Source organism: Herpailurus yagouaroundi, unplaced genomic scaffold, assembly GCF_014898765.1.
Source record: "Herpailurus yagouaroundi ecotype Mexico unplaced genomic scaffold, PumYag 387, whole genome shotgun sequence".
In the NCBI taxonomy this organism is placed as follows: Eukaryota; Metazoa; Chordata; class Mammalia; order Carnivora; family Felidae; genus Herpailurus; species Herpailurus yagouaroundi.
The window spans coordinates 79,196-101,059 of record NW_024412604.1 but is presented as its reverse complement, the minus strand read 5'-3'; the positions used below and the strand labels follow the sequence as shown (position 1 = coordinate 101,059).

Sequence of the window (21,864 nt, the reverse complement as noted above, 5' to 3'; positions counted from 1 at the left end):
GGAAATTGTCTATGGGACAAATTCCAACCCCCAAAGATATGAGAGTAGGATATTAAGAAGTGGCTTTTACAGAGTACTTCTCACCCTCTTTCTCCTTTGGTGGTTTTTCCCAGTAGTTGCCTCCTTGCTGCTGTGGCCCTGGCCCCTACCAGATCACCCTTCCAGGACTCTAGTTCCTCCACCACTTCCTCCATTTGTCCTTCTAATCTAGTAATGGCAGGCGCTTGCTGCTGTTATCAATCTCTGGGTTGACTCATGACCTCTCAGCTCTTTCATCACCTGTGCAACCAACTGCATGCATTAAATTCCTTTTGTTGAAATGCCAAAAGAGAGAGAAGAAGGGATGGAGGGAGGAAGCTAGACAGGAAGAGAGGGAGAGAAAGAGACAGAGAATGAGGAATTGGGAACTTTTTCCCAATAAGGGAAACAAGTGATCCTATACATTCAATTTGTATATATGGAAGTGTAATGGTGTAATTGCAAATTTATTTTTAAAATTTTAAATGTTTTATTCATTTTTGAGAGAGAGAAAGAGTGTGTGTGTGTGTGTGTGTGTGTGTGTGTGTGTGTGTGTGTAAGTGCTGAGGGACAGAGAGGCAGGGGGCAGAGTATCTGAAGTGGGCTCTGTGTTGACCATAGAGAGCCCAATGCAGGGCTTGAACTCATGAATCTTGAGATCACCCAAGCACCCCTGCTAGCTTATTTTTAAAAGAAACTCTTGAAAAATCATCCTGAGGTGTATTGGTAGGCTACGAGCTCCCACAGGAATTATCATTGGGATAGTTTGGAACAAAAGCTGATGAAGAAAGTGTAGGCAGCCAGGATGGATACCAGGTTGGCCTTAGGATTGCAGACAGATTACTGATGAACAGATTTCAGGAGAAGAATGGTGTCCCAGAGGATGCCATTTGGGATGGAATTTCAGGTCTACAGGGAAGTGAGCGATGGGGTTGGTGTCATGTCTGGTGACTCATAAGTGTCTGTCTGCCAACTGGCACTTCCTACTTGCAGAGGCCTAGCAACCAGCCTGAGATCACACAGCAGGTAAATGGCAGGACAGGGGTTGCAGGCCAAGCAGCCTGACCTCAGATTCTGTGCTCTTCATCACTTCTTATTGTTCAGCTGCCACCACTGCCCACATAATAGCTCCCTGAGCCAAGGAAGGCAGCAGAACTGGATTTGGCTAGAGACCTGAGAAGGCCAAGGGGCCTTGAGCCCTGGCCCCTTGGCTATCTGTGTGTGTGTGCATGAGTGTGCACAAGTGTGCATGAGTGCACACGCATGTGTGTGCATGAATGGTTATCTATCCATCTCTGAGTGTTTCCTATGTCCTTCTGTGGGTCCGTATCTGCCACTGACGCACATTGTGAAGGATCCACACTGCAGTGAATCCCTGTAAAACTTCCTTTCCCAGGTGGAAAAGGCGGTGAACAAGCTCACCCTCCGAATGCCCCACCAACTCTTCATTGGGGGACTGTTTGTGGATGCTGAGGGTGCCAAGACCTATGAGACCATCAACCCAACAGACGGAAGTGTGAGTGCAGGTTTAGCACCCCCTTCTGCTCTCCTTCCACCTGCCCCCTCCTTGGCCTTTTCTTCTCTCTCATCTATTCCCTCACCTGGTGTCTGGGGACCCCTGCTTAGGGGGCCTCTATTCGCACACAGAATGGTTGTAGTCAGTTTCCAGCCCTCCCTACAGGAATGGCCCAGAGGGGAGCTAGACCAGGAAAGCAGGAGGATTCCAAAGGTCTGGAGCCTGCTTCAGAGATGGACCAGAGCTAAAATCCCCCATGGAAGAAATGAAGCCATTCCCTTCCCCTCCACGCATCAACAACAACCTCAGCATGGGCTTTACCCTCTTGAATATGTGTACACCCCACTGTTGGGAATTCTTCCTTGAATCTCATGTTTGTCAGACTTTCTTGACTGTGACCCTTTTATGTCATGACCCAGTATGTGCATATTGTATTCTCACATACACACCTACCTGAAACAACACTTACTCCTACAGGTGTATACTCAGTTTTCCATTCTGCCCTACCTATGGCATCCCTCAGGGCCTGTGGAAAGCACATAGCACACTCAACTGGGTCACTGGAAGGGAGTTTAAAGAAAATAATTGACAAAGGGGTGGACTGGCTGTGGGGACACAAACAAGGGGATACAGTACCCTCGGGCAGAAACATGAGCTGTTACCACCTTGAGGCCTATTTGGGGAATCCCAGAAGGGAAGCTGTCTGGACAGGGTTGCCTGGGTGCTGGGCCCTTGGGCAGGGAGGGTGTACCATGCCTTTGGTAACAAGAAGGGTGCTGGCCTTGCACCTCCCACTTCTCTCTCCTCCTGGCTTTCCTTTGGCCATGCCCAGGTGTCAGGAGGTGTGGGAACCTGCACTATAGTCCAAGTGGGCACTGTCAGGACACAGAGCAAGGATGGGGGACAGGAATGGTCCTGTCACCTTCAACATCTAGACTATTTCACTTAAGAAATAGACTTTCTGCCTAGAACTTACCAAATTAATGGGCTTCTGCTCTTGGTTTGACAATGCTAAGCTGATCCTCAGCCTCATAGCTGCAGCCTGAGTCTGTTACTCTATTTGGGCTCAGTGGGCAAATGAAAAGAAGGGTCCTGGTATGTAGAAACACAAGCAAACCTCTTTGAAGGTCCCTAGCTTTCCTCATTGTGCACACCCTTCCATGGCCCTCCTGTTTGCCTACTGTCCCCACTGAGCCCTCCCAGGTAGCCAGGGGAGCAGTGGCATGGGGCATCTGTGTACGCGGAGTCCAGGGAGGGCTTCATGGCTCTGCTCCACCATAGGTCATCTGCCAGGTGTCCCTGGCCCAGGTTAGCGATGTTGACAAGGCAGTGGCTGCCGCTAAGGATGCCTTTGAGAATGGATTGTGGGGGAAGATCAGTGCACGGGATCGAGGCCGGCTCCTGTACAGGTGAGAACCCCACAAACTCCTGTCAGCTACTTCACCTTATGTTTGGGTTGGAACTGCATGCTCGGGTATTGCCAGGAGGAAGTTGGGGTCCCAAACAGGTTGTGTGACCAAGGCCTGAGACTCAGAAAAGCTTCTCAGAGGAAGTGACTTGAGATGCAGGAAGAATTTCACCAGACACAAGTAGCCTTAAGGGAAAAATGTCCTCAGTGGAGGGAACAGTGTGATTGAAGATAAGGAGGCACAAAAGTGAAGTGCTGATAAGATGGGAGTGGCAAACTGGCAAAGTTAACAGATGGTCCTGGGCAGTCTCAGACATGTACAACACTTCTCTGAGTGGACTGGACCAGAGGAGGGATCACAGCTACTTTATGCAGAAGCCAGCAAGGGAAGGATGGGGTCTGTTCTTCCTGCTGGTCCTTGCTCAGATCTCCCTGACTGCTGGAATCTCACATTTTCCTTTTTTTTCTAAAACCAGGGAAGAAGGGGCTCTCTCCCCTTAGCTTCATCAGAAATATTAGGGAAGGATGTAGAGTTTACCCACTTATGACCATGGGGTGGGAGTGTGGCCTGGAAGAGAGATACTACTCCCCTAGAAATAGGTGGTCCCAATGGGGGAAGAGCAGTTGCCCCCCCAAAGAAGTGGGGTGATGGTTACAGAAGGGAGGGTGCTGCGCAGATGAACTAAGCAGTGTCGAAAAGCCTAGTGAACAAGCCAGTTTCATGAACCTGACTTTTATGCTCTGGGTCCTGGGGAAGCTGTCAGGCATAGAGTCTGGTCATGATGTGGTCCAAATGTACTTGTCATCTGGTGGGAGAGAGGCCCCATCTTGGCCTTGCGGTCAGAATGTCATTTTCTTTCCTATTCAGAGGCCAGAAACACCAGGACAGCCTCCAGCACAGGAAACCAGAGAGAGGGGCCTGTCTAGTTTCCAAATGGAATAGAGATGGTAAGGGTTGGGGCAGGCAAGGGTGCACCCAGCCTGCTCTAACTCAAGTTAGTTTCAAGACCCCTTGAAGAGCCTATCAATTTTAGGAAGCCATTGCCTAGTGACCTAGTGACCCCAGATTAGGCAAAACTGAAACATGCAAGCCCAGGCTGGTGATGCTGAGAGAGGAGCCTTCTGGCCCTGAAGCAGACTCCAGAGGTAGATGTTTGCTGACCCAAGAGTGTTTCCCTTGAGCAGTTCTGCTGCCGTCTAGTGGCATGTGTCATAATAACACCACCAGCAACATGATAGCGAAGGGTTGGGTGCCTGAACAGCTCTAAGTAGAGACCTGGACTGCTTTGACAGACATCTCAAGCCCAGACCTGAGAACTCCTAGGAACCTGGTCCTGCCTCATGCAACCTCCCAGTCCCCATGGTGGAGGTTCGCCCATTGCTGGCTCAGCAGCCCCTGGTTCAGTGAGGAAAATAGACCACCATGGATACATATTATGGAATGCAGAATACATTATAGGGTTCAGACATTATGCAATTGTGGGAGAAGCTGGGAAGAAAGATTTAGAAAAGAGAGTTAAAGAAAGTCACTAGATGGGCCCCAAGAACCACTGAGGGACAAGATAGAGCCTCTCAGGAACCTAGAGAGCCAGTGTCCCCAGCTGCCAGAGAGGGACCACCAAGAGCTGGTGGCAGAGTCTGTAGGAAGCTGTCACCTTTTGTTCGGACACTTCCTTAGGTCCACAAACAAGAATCTGGTGGTGGACCAGGCTGCTGGGAGTGAGGCTGAGCCTTGTGGCACCCCACACTTGCCTTTCCTCATGGCTGTCCTGAGGACCTCTGGGGTGACTTTGGTTGCTTCACTGCCTTCCCCGCCCCTGGTACTTTCTGGGGACAGGATGCTGGAGGCAGAGGTACAGCTCAGCAAAGTTGACAGTGAACAATCCCACTCAGTTCTCGCTGAGATTTCCAAATGGCATGCTCAGGTGATAGTTACTTTAGGGTTTTATGACATGGCCACATCACATGCAGGTGACCTTGTCTGGTAGAATTGGAGGGGCTTGGGGCTGATCAAGGGAAAAGAGAGGACTATGAGAAGTAGAAACACAATACAAGCTTCAGGAGGCATCACTCCCATAGTGGGAGACCCTCCAGAGACTATAGTGGGGGGTCTCTACTCAGAATGGGAAGAGTGCAAAGCAACTCTTGGAGGTTGGGGGATCAGAGGGGGGCCGCTCTGATGCAGGCTCCCATGTCCTGGCAATGTTGCTCAGCAGCAGAGCAGGGATCTTTGGGTCAGAGAGCTGGGAAGGCAGCAGCTATAACTGCATAGTCCATGTCTCCAATAATAGCTGTCAAGTGGGATTCCCAGGGGATGTAAAGCAAGACTTTAAATAGCTAAAAGTCTGCTTGTTTGGGCTATGTTTAAAATAATTGGATACCTAAATATGTATCCAGCAAGCTTTTAAGCTGACAGGTCTCACCCTGCAGTGAAGAACCTAGGGGCCAATACACAGAGACCACCTTTGGCTTATTTATTTTTTTCAAGTTTTTTAATGTTTATTTTTGAGAGAGAGAAAGAGACGAGCAAGGGAGGTGCAGAGAGAGAGGGAGACAGAATCTGAAGCAGGCTCCAGGCTCTGAACTGTCAGCACAGAGCCCAATGTGGGGCTTGAACTTGCAAACCTCGAGATCATGACCTGAACCAAAGTTGGATGCTTAACCAACTGAGCCACCCAGGTGCCCCTGGCTTATTTATAATATAGATTTATACCTGTGACACATCTCTTCTTCTAGTTGATAGAACCCTAGTCTTTGAAATGCCACAACATGGTGTTTCATTATTTGGTCTATAATCCTTCTCAAAAAGTTATTTACACCTTTGCTGTTCTTAACTAGAGAAGTACCTGGGTGTGTCACTGTGTCTGAAGTAACCATGTGGCTATGCCACTAAATTGCTCATGTCTGTTCAGCCCACAGTTTCACTCACAAGCCTTATGCTACCTACTGACTGTGTGCCCAGTGGGTGTAGGAGGTCCAGTAGGGAGCAGGAGACCAAATCCTGTCCCAGGCCTCAGGGAGAGGCAAATAGTCCTGGAATACTCAACTAAGTGAATAACTGTAACAGTCATGCAAGGTTTGAAGAAAGGTAGAGGTTGCTATCAGGACACTGGAGGGATATGTTATTAGTGTAGAGAGGGCAGGAATTAGGGTTGGCTTCCCAGGGAGAGTGTGTACTTGGGGTGTTTAGGCCATGCCATGGCTGAATGCAGAGAGGAGCTGGTCAGCAGTCTTTTGTCCCAGACTTATCTCTGGGCCAGAGCTCCCCCATGTACAAGTTTGAGAGCCACTCTGGGTCTGTGGCCTCCACCTTCCTCTGGGCACCCTTTTCCCTGAGCACTCTGCTTTTGGGGCTCCTTTATATCAGAGAAGGGGGCACAGTCCTAATTCCCAGGCTGCCCATAGCAGCACACCCACCAGGGCAACTGGATTTCAGAGAGCTAACAAGGAGAGCTGTGTAGATGAACCTTCCCTTGAATCTCTCCCATCATCTCCCCTCCCCCTTCCCACAGATACCATCCTTGGGGGCACACTCCACTGGATCAGCTGGTGCTTGAAGCTGGACATGCTTTCCCCTCATCAAGGTTGTCCAGAGACAGGGTGACCTTTTTGGATGGTGACCTCCTTACTGCAGAGGCAGAGGGACTGCTTTTGCAGAATCATGTGTGTTATTATAAAGCAGTTAACACATCCATATTTTATGAAGGAAGAAAGGAAAAGAGAGGAGAGGAGAGAGGGACAGGAGGGCATCATCCTCATACCCATCCAGCAAAGTAAACCTTACTGTCCCATCTCACAGATCAGAAAACTGAGGTCAGCACATCTGAGTGTGACAGAGCTGGGAGTGCAGGGCAGAGGCGCTAGTTCATTGAAGAAGGGCCTCGAAATAATAAGCAAGGCTGGTCCTGACCTGAGCCCATCTCCCTCCCCTTCACCCCTTGCCCAGGTTGGCAGACCTCATGGAACAGCACCAGGAAGAGCTGGCCACCATCGAGGCTCTGGATGCAGGCGCTGTCTACACACTGGCCCTGAAGACCCACGTGGGCATGTCCATCCAGACCTTCCGCTACTTTGCTGGCTGGTGTGACAAAATTCAGGTGGGGCTGAGGCTCTTACCTACCAAGTGAGAGCTCACACAGGCAAGCTGGGCTCAGCAGGAAACTCTAGGGCAGTGTGTTAGCCTACATACTGCATAAAAAATGACCCAGTTTATTGGTTTAAAACAACCCATCAGCTTACATTTCTGCAGATGGGAAGTTCAGGCAGGCTTGGCTGGGTTCCATGCTAGGATTTCACAAGATCAGTGTCTAGGCTGGGCTTTATCTGGAGCTCTGGGGAGACCCTGCCTGCAGGCCTGTTCAGGTGTTGGCGGAACTCAACTCCTGTTGTTGCAGGACCGAAGGTCCAGGTCCTTGCCAGCTTCTGGCCGAGGCTACTGCAGGCCTCACTCTGGCCCTTGCCACCGCCCACCCCCCCTTGCCTTTCTCAGGCTTGGCATCCCTCTCTCTTAAACTGGAGAAAACTCTGCCTTTATGGAGGTTCCTGAGGTCATGCTGGGGCCATCTGCATCATCTCCCGATCCTCAGGTCAACTGTGCCATTCCACATCTTTGCAGAAGGGGTAGCTCACCATCTCCTGGATCCCAGGGATCAGGATGTGACCTTGGAAGCCATTTCCAGTGGTTTGCCCACCAGAGGCAGGGATGGGTCAATCCTTCCCCAGAGATATCCATTACCAACAGGTTCATTGGAGTCTCTGCCAGAAATGGGCTCCACGCCTCCTATCCTCTCCATGGGGCTGAGAGGTGCAGGTATGATGGCAAGCCCAACTTCTGCTCCTCCTTCTACTGTTGCATCACTGTTGGCTGGAGCTGGTCCCCACCTGGGGCCTCCTGGGCCGGCACAGTCTCTAGAGACAACTTGGCCCCCCACCTCCTCCCTTGTCTGCCCCAGTGTCAAAGCCAGAGGCCTTACCTGTACCAGGACCAGTTTCTTGTCTGAGGATTCTGCCAGTCTCAGTGCAGGAGGCACCTTGCCCCTGATGGCTGCCTGCTCCACCTGTACCTGAAGTCCTCAGATACCCCTGTTGTACATAATCTGGAAGGTTTGTGTCTCTTGCCTGTCTCAGTCATGGGGGTTTCAGGATGCAGACAAGACCCTGTTCCTTTCTGAGCCCCAAGCACAGTCTGGCTGCCCAGGGGGAAGGGGAAAGGAAACAATGGAGCCCCCTATCAGTGACTCCCCTTGTTTGTTCCAGGGCTCCACCATCCCCATCAACCAAGCCAGACCAAACCGCAACCTGACCTTGACCAGGAAGGAGCCTATTGGGTGAGTCACAGCGTTGGGCGAAGACTCGCCACACGTTAGGCACTTTTCGCGCAATTTGTAGTGTGAGCACTCATCCCCTTTTTACACATCTATCGAATGCTATTTATTCACTAATTACTACATGCCATACATTTCAGGTGCTGGATATACAACAATGATTGAAACTGATGAGAATGCCTGTCCTCAGGGGACTTATATTCTAGCAAATAAAACAGCTTTCTCGTCCAAAGTAGCTGCTCTGTGCCAAGCACTGTTTCAGTGGCCTTATAAGTATAATTTTACTTAATCCCCACAATAGCCCTGTATCAGTCAGGGTCATAGTGGGAAACAGAGGGTACACCTGAAAAATTTTATCTGCAAACAGTATAATAATGAATATGCATAAAAATTAAGAACTACACAGAACCAAGGGTAAAAATAATAGAGAAATAGACAAGGATAGGAACCAGTGCTCAACAGGAGACAGACACCTGCCCAATCAACATAGAAAAGACTAGGAATTGGGGAAATTATGTTAAACCCAGACGTGAGGGGCCTTGCCTCACCATCAGATGGTCCAAAGGCCTAGGGAGAGAGAAGCCTCCTCACACTGCCTTTTGGGGTGGGGGGGAGATGGGCAAAGGATCCACCTTTGTGAAAGGCAACGTGGCAGTGCCTATTCAGTCCCCAAATGTACCCCATCACAGGCATAACTATGGTGGCTCACTGACACAGGTGCACAAGGAGACAAGACCAAGAGCACTCACAGCAGCTGTGCTGGGGCCTTGACAACAAAACCCTGCACAACCCATGCTAAACACTGCAGCCTCCTAACCAGGGCATGGCTTGTGGCTGTGTGAAGGCATGGGACAGAGCTATGGGGACCATGAAGAACAGCTCCAGGAGAAACTTGTTTGAGGGAATCACACTGATGAATGCCCTCTAAATCATCAAATGTGCACCAGAGGCCCAGAGTGGTCAGCACCCAACAGGCATTCCCACCTACCCTGTGCCCCTTACAAGCGTGGGGCCTCTGGGATCCACCAGCAGGGACCTCACATCCCTGTGGATGGTAGTCAAGGGCACTCAGCTTCCTTGGGAATGTGGGGGTATGTCAGAAGGAGAATGTGTTCAGATGTCATTTGCATCGACAGAAATGAATACAGATGAACACACCAGGTCCTGAAGGACAGGACTGCTGGTGAGGGCAGCCCCTGTTGGGAGAGTGGGCTGTGGGTATAGGAAAACCCTGTCCTGTAGCCCCCAGAGAGGGGGCAGCCTGGGAGGGAAGTGGCACTGAGGGCAGGGGTTCCCACCCAGCCTTTCCCCCAGAGGACACAATATGTAGACGGTGCCCCAGGATAGGCCCCCACAACAAGGAACTCCCCTGCCCAGGTGTCAGAGTGTAGAGTGAGAGCCCTGCATAGCCCATGTGCTTGGAGCCCCTTACTTGGGCGCAGGCCTGAGAAGGGCTGGGCAGGGGGACCAGGGCCCACCTGGCTGCCAGTCACAGGAATTTGCATGGTCACTGCTCTTCCAGATGCCTCCCGAGGAGTCTGTCCCCATCAGACTGAGGAGGACACTAATGCAGAGCCTCCCAGGGAGTTGGGGGACTGGGAAAGTTGTCCCTATATGGGTGGGTTTATGGGTCTGCTAGAGCTGCCATAACAAAGTACTGAAACTAAGAGACTCAAGCAGCACACATCTGTTGCCTCAGCATTCTGGGGCTGGAAGTTCCAGATTCAGGTGTCAGAGTGTTGGATTCTTCTGAGGGTATGAGGGAGAATCTGCTCCAGGCATCTCCCCCAGCTTCTGGTGGCTTACTGGCAGTCTTGGGTGTTCCCCAATCTCTGCCCTCATGTTCACTTGGTGTCCTCCTTGTGCATGTCTGTCTGTTCACATGGCTCTGTTTTTTGAAGGACATCAGTCCTATTGGGTTAGGTACACACCCTATTTCAGTATGACCTCATCTTACCTAATTACATCTGGGATGGCCCAATTTCCAAATAAGGACGTTCTGGAGTTAGGATTTCAACTGCAAGTTTTGGGGAGTACAGTTCAGCCATGACAGTGGGACTTCCTGACGTCCATTCTCCTTTGGAGCCCCCACAACCCTGATGACCTCACCCTCTTCCCTGGACAACTCACCGTGCTCCCTCCACCTTCTCATCCTGTTGGGTCTGCTGGGTGTACATGGGGTGGGGAGTGGCTCTCCAAACCCCTGAGTGCACCCTGTTGTTCCCAGGATGGTGTGCTGGTCCCCAGATTGTCCTGACCTCAGCCTTCACACACGCTCTTCCCCTTCCTGGGTTCAGCTAAGTCCTCTTTTGGGAAACATTCTGTGGTGATGATGATCATGAATATGATGAAGAAAACAAGTTAGGTAGCCTGAGCAGTTCTGTGTGGACTGGCTCATTAATTGTCGACACTGATGAAGACAATGCCCTGGGTTTTACAGGAGTCAGGGGAATGCAGGGCCTCATGCCTGCTGGGACCACATGTGTCATCATTAGGCCCCCCAGGACCATGAGGGGCTTCCCTTTGATGGAGTCTCTGCTCACCCAGAGGCTTTCTCTGGGACCAAGGGGCACACTGATGCTGGGTACCATCTCTTAATACAAAGCAGACAAGCCTTATTAGGCCTCCTCAGCTGACTGCTTCCTTCTCTCCATGGAACTTCACCCTGGCCTCACACCCAAGAGGACCGTCACTGACTTCCTCCTGTCCCACCCGTGTGATCCCACTTCTCTTCCATACTCTCTTTGCCCACCTGGGTGGTCCCTGGCCTTCTCCCTGGCCCTGCCTTCTGTCAACTCCTGCACTGCCTGGTGTCCTGCACTACTGGACTATCCTTAGACAGGTCTGACAGTTCCGATGAGAAACCATGTTCCCTAGCATTTTGCCATGCCAGGAAGAGGGGCTATTGCCACGCTGGACATACTGCCCCATCAGGGCCAGCTCTCTCAGGGGGACCTTGGGCACCATATCAAGATGCTTGGAGTGGAATGGGTGTCAGGCTTGGGGAGAGGAAGCAGTTGGCAGGTGCAGTCTGGCACCCAGGCTGAGTGGAGAGACGAAGATACACTTCTTTGTACCATAGGGTCTGTGGCATCGTCATCCCCTGGAACTACCCCCTGATGATGCTCTCCTGGAAGACGGCTGCCTGCCTGGCTGCTGGGAACACAGTGGTGATCAAGCCTGCCCAGGTGGGTCTGGGTGTGTTCCAGGTGGGGCCTATGGGCTGTAGAGGAGGAAACAGGTGCCCTGTTGGGCCCTTTGACCACCTGGGACTGGTTCCTCCTCAAGGGAGGAAAGGAACTACTGATGAGGGCTGGCCTTCTGTGGGCCTGGCTCACAGCAGCAGAGGCAGAAGGCAGCAAGGGTCAATGTGGGCTGTAGGCAGAGTCTGTTCATTCGACCATGGGGTGGCTGAGTCAGGTTAGCCGTGTGTGTACCTGCAGCTGCTTGGTGAGCAGAGTTATTTTCCCACAGATACCAGCCCTCTGGATTTGGGGGAGCAGAAACCCTATTTGGTCCCTTGTCCAGGCCCCATGCTCTGAGACAGCTTTGGTCGCTTATATGGCTTCAGAGACTGAAAGTCCTGGAGGGAGCAAAGGAGTGGTGGGATTTGTGCACCTGCACCCTTCCCCCCCCCAACCAGCCCTTCACACAGAAGCTGCACAGGTCAAGGTCACTCAGGCAGGCTGGAAGGGCCTGAGCAGTGTCCCCTGGGGATGAGGAACCCCTTGCACGAGCCTCAGCTTCTTCACCTGTATACTGAAAGTAACAGCCTGTCCCCTGCCTGCCCCCAGGGGTGTTAGGAACTGAAGGCAAGATGCTCCATCATGTGGCTCTGGACAGCGTGCCCAGGTTTCCTGGCTACTTTGGGGAAACTTGGCTCCAAGAAAGTTATAATTTAAAACCCAACAATAGCGACAGCTAGCATTTACAGTATTCACCCTGAGGCAGCATTTTAGTCCATAACAAATTACATGAAAATTAAAAATTTGCACACATTTGCTTGTTTGAGCATGACAACAACCTTCTGAGATGACCCATAACCTCTCACATTACTGGGGGCTTGTTGTGAACAGATCCAGGCAATTGTCCCTGGAAGACACGGTAACAGGCCTGTGCCCTCCCAGCTCCAGCACCCCACAGATTTGGAGGCTCAGCCTAAGGCCAAGTGGTAGGTGGGACACAACCCAAACTTTACAAGGAAAATTACCTGGGCCAGAAGAGGAACCACTGCTAGCCTAGCAGGCCAGGGGAGAGGAATGGCCTCCAGCCACGACATGGTAATTAGAATCTCGCACCCACCAGGGAGTTCTGGGCACTGCCTGGCACTGAGGTGCTTCCAGGCAGTCCTGGGACACTGCACTCTTTGAGTGAAGAAGGTATGAATGTTCATGAAGGGGCCAGGCCTGGCCACAAGGCTGGGGCCTGCCAGGAGAAGGCACTAGAAGACACAGGAGGTAGCAGGCCTTACTCCCCACTTTCCACTGAAGCTCTGGGGGAAGCTGGCTGTGTTGGCAGTACCCACTTTGATGGGGCTTACCCTGGAGGGTCCTCCTGCCATGACTGCTCCTCCCTGCTTGCTACCTTGGCTGCTGGGAGAGGAAGGCCGAGCCCCACTTCCTGGTCCTTCCTGACCCAGTCTTCTTCCCTCCCTCCCCAGGTGACTCCACTCACAGCCTTGAAGTTTGCAGAGTTGACCTTGAAGGCTGGCATTCCCAAGGGCGTGGTCAATATCCTCCCTGGGTCTGGTAAGAGATGTGGACAGGGGCATCTGGAGGTGACAGGGCTCCAGGAAGTCAGAGATGCACTTGGTCAGAACAGGGCTTGCTGCATGATGTGCTCTAGTAGGGAAGAGTGATTGCTGGCCCAGTGATCCAGTGGGGGTGGCCAGCCTGTTGGGGGGATGGCTGTCTCCCACCGTGGGAGGGACCCAGACCTGGAAGGGTTCTAGCTTTCAAATGTTTCCCCAAGTGTTTTCCATTTTTTGTGTGTTGTATATACATGCTCTGGAATAAATTACATATCTTGGGAATTATTATATTTAAGAGACTTTATCTGTAGAACATTCTAGACTTAGAGCATTTAGGGAGGTATTACATGAATTGCTTGTTTAGTTTCTTCTGTGGTTAGTGGTCTAGTTTATTGGAAATGTTGTCCTTCTGGCACACACTTAAAATACATTGGCATAGAGTCGTATTAATAATTTCTTATAATTAATTCCTTTTTTGATTCTCCCTTTGTTATAATATCCCCTTATACTTTTCACTTTTTCTTTCTCTTTTAAAATTGATTATATTTGTGAAAAGTTCGTGTTCCTGTACTTCCCTCAAAAAACAAACAAAATAGCTCTTGAATTTCCTTACCCATCCCATTACTATTCTGTCATTTTTTTCTGCTTTTATCATTTTTATTTTCTTCTCTGTCCTCCTGTGTGCTTTTTTTGGTAACTTTTTGAGTTGAAAGTTTAATTCATTTTTTTTTTTTTTTGTCATTTAAAGGAAAGCATTTAAATAGAACTTCGGCAATACCTCATACTTTTTTTTATTAATATTTTCATTATTATAAATGTCCCTATTTATTTCCTTAATAGTTTTTGTCTTAAAGTTTGCTTCATCTGATATTAGCATAACTACTCTAGCTTTCATGTGGTTCTTGTCTGCATGATGTATTTTTTTCATCCCTTTACTTGCAACATATTTATATCTGATGTCTCCTTGGACAGCATATATGTGGATCTTGTTTTGATCCATTGTGACAGTTTGCCTTTCTGACTGGATTATTTTTAAAAAAAAATTTTTTTTTCAACGTTTATTTATTTCTGGGACAGAGAGAGACAGAGCATGAACAGGGGAGGGGCAGAGAGAGGGAGACACAGAATCGGAAACAGGCTCCAGGCTCTGAGCCATCAGCCCAGAGCCCGACGCGGGGCTCGAACTCACGGACCGCGAGATCATGACCTGGCTGAAGTCGGACGCTTAACCGACTGTGCCACCCAGGCGCCCCTGACTGGATTGTTTAATCCATTCACATGTACTGTGATTATTGACATAGTGGATTTGTGTCTGCCATTTTACTTTTTGCTTTCTGTGTTTCCTGTCTTTTGTTTCTATTTCTCTTTTATGGCTTTCTTTACATTAGTGAATATTTTCTAGTGTAACATTTTAATTCTTTTAATGATTTTTTTCACAATAGAAATTTTAGTTATTTTCCTAGTTGGTTTCTCTAGGATTTTATCAGAAAATACTTCAGATTTATGCTAATTTAATTCCAGGAAAATATACAAATACTATTCCTAATAGCTCTATTACATCTGTGCTGTTATACCACATATTTTTGTGCACACATCACATTGATATACATTACAAACCCAATAGTATGATGCTATAATTTTATATAATTTTATGTCTATGAGAGAAGTTAAAGAGAAAGGGGAGCAAATATATAATTACGTAGTTTGCTATATTAACCTTATTTACATTTCTGGTTCTTTTCATTTGTTCCTCTTGTTGAGTTACTCTGGTATCTCTTCCTTACTCCTTTTCAGTTTTGCTCCCACCTACCTCTTTTCTGCTATTATTGTCAAATATATTTTATTTATATTTGTTGTAAATCCAACAATACAATTATATACACATTGTTTTTATACAATTGCTTTTTAAGTCAGTTAAGAAAAGAAAGAAAATATACATTTAAGCTGTTTTTTATAATTATATAATTACCTTTCCTGGTGGTCTCTGATGGATTACTGTCTGAGTCACTTGCTTTCAGCTTGAAGAACTTCCTTCAGTATTGCTCACAAGGTGGGTCTGCTAGCAACAAATTATCAAAGTTTTTGTTTATCTGGACATGCCTTTATTTTTTGCTTTTATTTTTTGAAAGATAACTTTGCTGAATATGAGATTCTTGGTTGACAGTTTTGTTCTTTCAGTGTTTGGAATGTATCATCCCACTACCTTCTGGCCTCTGTTGTTTCTGATGAACAATCAGTTGTTTCTGTTAATCTTATTGGGGTTCCTTTATAAATGATTAATCATTTTTTTCTTGATACTCCCAAAATTTTCTTCTGTATTTGTTTTTCACTATTTTTACTAAGATGTGTTTGAGAGTGGATCTCCTTATGGCTATTCTACATTAAGCTTCATGGATTGAGCTATTTACTGAACTTCATGGATTTTTAGACTAATGTTTTTCTATCAAATTTGGGAAGTATTCAGCTGTTATTTATTTTAACATTTTTCTCTGCTCCTTTCTGTTTTTCTCTCTTTCTGTAACTCCCATTATGCATATGTTGGTGTGTTTAATGGTAACCCATTCCTTTCTGAGGCTCTTTTCATTTAAAGAAATTATTTTTCTCATTTTTAGATTGCATAATGTCTAGCTTAAAGTTCACTGATTCTTTCTTCTGCCAGTTCAAACCTACTGTTGAGCCACTCTACTGATACTTTTATTTCAGTTACTGTACTTTGTAATTCAAGAATTTCTAGCTGGTTCTTAAAAATTTTATTATTGGGGGAGGGGCCAACATGGTGGAGAAGTAGGGGGAATCCATACTTCCCACGTCTCTCAAACAAAGAAGTGTAGAAGCCGAAGGACTTTGAAAACACCAGAGCCTGGGAGGAAAATAGACTGAAACTACAATGAAGAAAATGGGAAAGCTGGAAAAAAGATAGATGGGCATGGAGGGGAGGGACCCCCTTCTGTGCAGAGACAAAGGGAAGAGAAAGAGTGGCTAGGGAAGTGCAGGACTGTATCTAGACAGGAGAAAGACCTCGGACTGAGACTGAGAAGGATTTGATCTCTAATTATGGGGCTTTCTTCCAACTGGAGCCGGCTCCCTGCTCTCGCATCTGGGGAGGAGGGGAGCCAGGCCTGGGTGCTGTGGTAGGTCAGAGGCTCAGTCCACAGTTGGAAAAAGTGGTTCCCTCCCTAGAGGGTTGTGTGATAATACAGAACCTGCCTGCGTCTGCCACCCCTGGGCACAGTGGCTGGGCCAAGCATGCGGTCTACAGGAGGAAAAAGTGGCCATCTCCCTGGAATGCTGTGGGAAAAGACAAAGGCTGCCTGCATCCGCCACCCTGGGGGGTTCCCGGTGAGGGCAGCAGCTCTCAGTCTGCAGTAGGAGAAGGTGGTCCTCCCTGAAATGCGGTGGCAGAGACAAAGCCAGCTGGGACCACATATCGGACCACACTGAAAGGCACTTCCCCAGTGCCAGAGTGCATGGAGCGGGACTTTGCATGCTAGCCAAGTGCAGGGTCAGGGGAGTTGGTGGAGCGAGAAGGACCACCCCATCTGCACTCTTGTCACAGTGAAGACAACTCGAACTGACTCCATGGGGTCCAGCTCCATGGAGAAGAGACTGGGGCATCACCATTTCCCCCCCACACCAACACCACCACCAAGGTTGGGCCTCAGGGATCACTCCCAGGGTCCTTAGTGGAGGCGGGTCCTGATTACACAAAACCATGCCCCTTTGCACTGGGTAACTGTGTATTCACTGGAGCTGCACGGATCCTACAAACAGCTACTCCCAACAAGCAATGCATTACCTGGATTAACTCTAGGTCCACTCTGCATATATAGATATATTCTCCTCCCCCACCATTTCTCTTCCTTATCTCTTCCCTCCCCTAGGCTGGTTACTCTGGTTATTGGTCTGTCTAAACAGACATATTTAATCCATTGTCTTGATACATGTTCTACACCTGCTTCTTTACACTCCCTTCTCCCTCTCTGGAATAATCAAGCCATAAGTTTCTCTGTCTGGGTACCTTTATCCTCGTTTTGTTTTCCTTGCCTCATTCTTTATTTTCCCTTCTCTCTGGATTAAGCCTTTTAGTCTCTCTGCCTAATCAATGTTTATTCCTTGGGCGGGGGCACCCCACTCCTGTTGTTTCTCCCTTTGTATGTGCTCTTCCATCAGCACCACCTCCATCCTCTCCTTTACTTGTAGTTGGTGTTTTGGGTTTTTTTTTCTTTTTTGTCTTTAGTGTTTTTTTTGTTTATTTGTTTGTTTGTGTTATTTGTTTGTGTGTTTGCATGTTTTTGTCTCCTGTTTGTCTACTCCAAGGAAAATCAAAGCACACCTGGTGGAGGGTCCATATTATCACTATGAATAGGGTACTAAAACAACAAAAGTCACAACAACAGAGAGCAAGTAACAATCCCAAAAAAAAACTCCTGAAGGGCCAGGCCCTGGACAGTGTATAACCTTCATTTAATATAGCAGTGCTCTCAGGTGTAGAGCACACAAGCTTTTAAAATACATCAGGGGCAGAAAACTAGCCAAAATGACGACATGGAAGAATGCTCCTCAAAAGAAACTCCAGGAAATAGTGACAGCTAACGAATTGATCAAAGCCGATTTAAGCAATACAATGGAACAAGGATTTAGAATAATAGTCATAAGCTTAATCACTGGGCTTGATAAGACAGCAGAGAATCTATTGCTACAGAGATTAAGGGACTAAAAAATAGTCATGATGATTTTAAAAATGCTATAAATGAGGTGCAAAAAAAAATGGAGACAGCCATTGTGCAGATTGAAGAGGCAGAGGGGAGAATAGGTGAATTAGAAGATAAAATTATGGAAAAAGATGAAGCTGAGAAAAAGAGATAAAAAAACCCAGGAGTACGAGGAGAGAATTAGAGAACTAAGTGATGCAATCACATGGAACAATATCCATATCATAGGAATTCCAGAAGAAGAATAAGAGAGAGAAAGGGGCTGAAGATGTACTTGAACATATCATAGCTGAGAACTTCCCTGATCTGGGGAAGGAAACAGGCATTGAAATCCAAGAGGCACAGAGAACTCCCTTCAGACATCACTTGAATTGGTCTTCTGCATGACATATCATAGTGAAACTGGAAAAACACAAGGATAAAGAGGGAATTCTGAAAGCAGCCAGGGATAAACGGGCCCTAACAGGTAAAGGTAGACACATAAGGGTAGTAGCAGACTTATCTAATGAAACTTGGCAGGCCAGAAAGGAATGACAGGAAATCTTCAATGTGATGAACAGGAAAAATATGCAGCCAAGAATCCTTTATCCAGCAAGTCTGTCATTCAGAATAGAAGGAGGGATAAAGGTTTTTCCCAAACAAACAAAAACTGAAGGAATTCATCACCACTAAAGCAGCCCTACAAGAGATCCTAAGAGGGATTCTGTAAGTGAAATGTTGCAAGGACCACAAAGTACCAGAGACACCACTACAAGCATGAAGCCTACCAACATCACAGTGACTCTAAACCCATATCTTTCTATAATAACACTGAATGTAAATGGACTAAATGCTCCAACCAAAAGACATAGGGTATCAGAATGGATAAAAAAAAAAAAAAACCCACAAGACCTATCTATTTGCTGTCTACAAGAGACTCATTTTAGACCTGAGGACACCTTCAGATTGAAAGTGAGGGGATGGAGAACTGTATTACACTACTGGAAGTCAAAAGAAAGCTGGAGTGGCCATACTTATATCAGAAGAAGTAGACTTCAAATTAAAGGTTGTAACAAAAGATGAAGAAAGGCATTATATAATAATTACACGGTCTATCCATCAGGAAGAGCTAACAATTATAAATGTCTATGCACCGAATTTGGTAGCACCCAAATATATAAAACAATTAATCACAAACATAAGCAACCTTATTGATAAGAATGTGGTAATTGAAGGAGACTTTAATACTCCACTTACAACAATGGATAGAACATCTAGACAGAGAATCAATAAAGAAACAAGGACCTTGAATGATATATTGGATCATATGGACTTGACAGATATATTTAGAACTCTGCATCCCAAAGCAGCAGAATATACATTCTTCCCGATTGCACATGGAACATTCTCCAAGATAGATGGCATACTGGGTCACAAAACAGCCCTTACCAAGTATAAAAGAATTGAGATCATACCATGCACACTTTCAGACCACAATATTATGAAACTTGAAATCGACAACAGGAAAGAGTCTGGAAAACCTCCAAAGTATGGAGGTTAAAGAACACCCTACTAAAGAAAGAATGGGTCAACCAGGAAATTAGAGAAGAAATTAAAAATTATATGGAAACAAATGAAAATGAAACGACAACAATCCAAACACTTTGGGATGCAGTGAAGGCAATCCTGAGAGGAAAATACATTGCAATCCAGGCCTATCTCAACAAACAAGAAAAATCCCAAATACAAAATCTAACAGCACACCTAAAGGAAATAGAAGCAGAACAGCAAAGACACCCCAAACCCAGCAGACAAAGAGAGATAATAAAGATCAGAGCAGAAATAAACAAGAATCTAAAAAACAGTAGAGCAGATCAATGAAACCAAGAGTTAGTTTTTGAAAAAATAAACAAAATTGATAAACCTGTGCCAGGCTTCTCAAAAAGAAAAGGAAGAGGACCCATATAGATAAAGTCATGAAGGAAAATGGAATTATTACAACCAATCCCTCAGAAATACAAGCAATTATCAGGGAATACTATGAAAAATTATATGCCAACAAACTGGACAACCTGGAAGAAATGGACAAATTCCTAAGCACCCACACTCTTCCAAAACTCAAACAGGAAGAAATAGAATATTTGAACAGACCCATAACCAGCGAAGAAATTGAATCAGTTATCACAAATCTCCCAATAAATAAGAGTCTAAGACCAGATGGCTTCTCTGGGGGATTCTGCCAGACATTTAAAGCAGAAATAATACCTATCCTTCTCAAGCTGTTCCCAAAAATAGAAAGGGAAAGAAAACTTCCAGACTCATTCTATGAAGCCAGCATTACTTTGATTCCCAAACCAGACAAAGACCCAGCAAAAAAAAAAAAAAAGAACTACAGATCAATATCCCTGATGAATATGGATGCAAAAATTCTCAACAAAATACTAGCAAATCAAATTCAACAGTGTAAAAAAAGAATTATTCACCATGATCAAGTTGGATTCATTCCTGGGCTGCAGGGCTGGTTAAATATTTGCAAATCAATCAATGTGATACATCACATTAATAAAAGAAAAGATAACAACTATATGATCCTGTCAATCGATGCAGAAAAAAGCATTTGACAAAATTCAGCATCCTTTGTTAATAAAGACCGTCGAGAAAGTCAGGTTAGAAGGAACATACTTAAACATCATAAAAGCCATTTATGAAAAGCCCACAGCTAATATCATCCTCAATAGGGAAAAAACTGAGAGCTTTTTCCCTGAGATCAGGAACACGACAGGGATGTCCACTCTCACCGCTGTTGTTTAACATAGTGTTGGAAGTTCTAGCATCAGCAATCAGACAACAAAAGGAAATCAAAGGCATCAAAATTGGCATGGATGAACTCAAGCTTTCACTTTTTGCAGATGACATGATATTATACATGGGAAACCCAATAGACTCCACCAAGAGTCTGCTAGAACTGATACGTGAATTCAGCAAAGTCGCAGAACACAAAATTAATGTACAGAAATCAGTTGCATTCTTATACACTAACAATGAAGCAACAGAAAGAGAATAAAAGAAACTTATCCCATTCACAACTGCACCAAGAATCACAAACTACCTAGGAATAAACCTAACCAAAGATGGAAAAGATCTGTATGCTGAAAACTATAGAAAGCTTATGAAGGAAATTGAAGAAGATACAAAGAAATGGAAAAACATTCTGCGCTCATGGATTGGAAGAATACATTGTTAAAATGTCAATGCTACCCAAAGCAATCTACACATTCAATGCAATCCCAATCAAAATTGCACCAGCATTCTTCTCAAACCTAGAACAAGCCATCCTAAAAATTGTATAGAACCACAAAAGGCCCCGAAGAGCCAAAGTAATATTGAAGAAGAGGACCAAAGTGGGAGGCATCACAATCCCAGATTTTAGCCTCTACTACAAAGCTGTAATCATCAAGACAGCATGGTATTGGCACAAAAACAGACACATAGACCAATGGAACAGAAGACAGACTCCAGAATTGGACCCACAAAAGTATGGCCAACTAATCTTTGACAAAGCAGGAAAGAATATCCAAGGGTAAAAAGACAGTCTCTTTAACAAGTGGTGCTGGGAGAACTGGACAGCCACATGCAGAAGGTTGAAACTAGACCACTTTCTCACACCATTCACAAAAATAAACTCAAAATGGATGAAGGAGCTGAATGTGAGACAGGAAACCATCAAAACCCTAGAGGAGAAAGCAGGAAAAAACCTCTCTGACCTCAGCTGCGGCAATTTCTTACTCGACACATCCCCAAAGGCAAGGGAATTAAAAGCAAAAGTGAACTATTTGGACCTGATGAAGATAAAACGCTTCTGCACTGCAAAGGAAACAATCAACAAAACTAAAAGCCAACCGAGGAATGGGAAAAGATATTTGCAAATGACATATCGGACAAAGGGTTAGTATCCAAAATCTATAAAGAACTCAACAAACTCCACACCTGAAAAACAAATAATCCAGTGAAGAAATGGGCAGAGGACATGAATAGACACTTCTCTAAAGAAGACATCCAGGAGGAGAGAGGGAAGATGGCGGCGTAGGAGGACGCTGGGCTCACCGCGCGTCCTGCTGATCACTTAGATTCCACCTACACCTGCCTAAATAACCCAG

At 46.5% G+C, this 21,864-nt stretch overlaps 1 protein-coding gene across 3 annotated transcripts in view; it reads left to right on the top strand.

Moving 5' to 3' along the window:
• Window positions 1-21,864, top strand: part of ALDH1L1 (aldehyde dehydrogenase 1 family member L1) — a 128,048-nt gene that overhangs the window by 76,461 nt on the left and 29,723 nt on the right. For all 3 annotated transcript variants that reach the window (XM_040463289.1, XM_040463288.1, XM_040463290.1), the window contains exons 11-16: window positions 1,415-1,534; window positions 2,816-2,943; window positions 6,889-7,039; window positions 8,199-8,269; window positions 11,349-11,454; window positions 12,927-13,014. In XM_040463289.1, coding sequence (XP_040319223.1) covers window positions 1,415-1,534; window positions 2,816-2,943; window positions 6,889-7,039; window positions 8,199-8,269; window positions 11,349-11,454; window positions 12,927-13,014 — 664 coding nt within the window. The remainder of the gene's footprint in view (window positions 1-1,414; window positions 1,535-2,815; window positions 2,944-6,888; window positions 7,040-8,198; window positions 8,270-11,348; window positions 11,455-12,926; window positions 13,015-21,864) is intronic.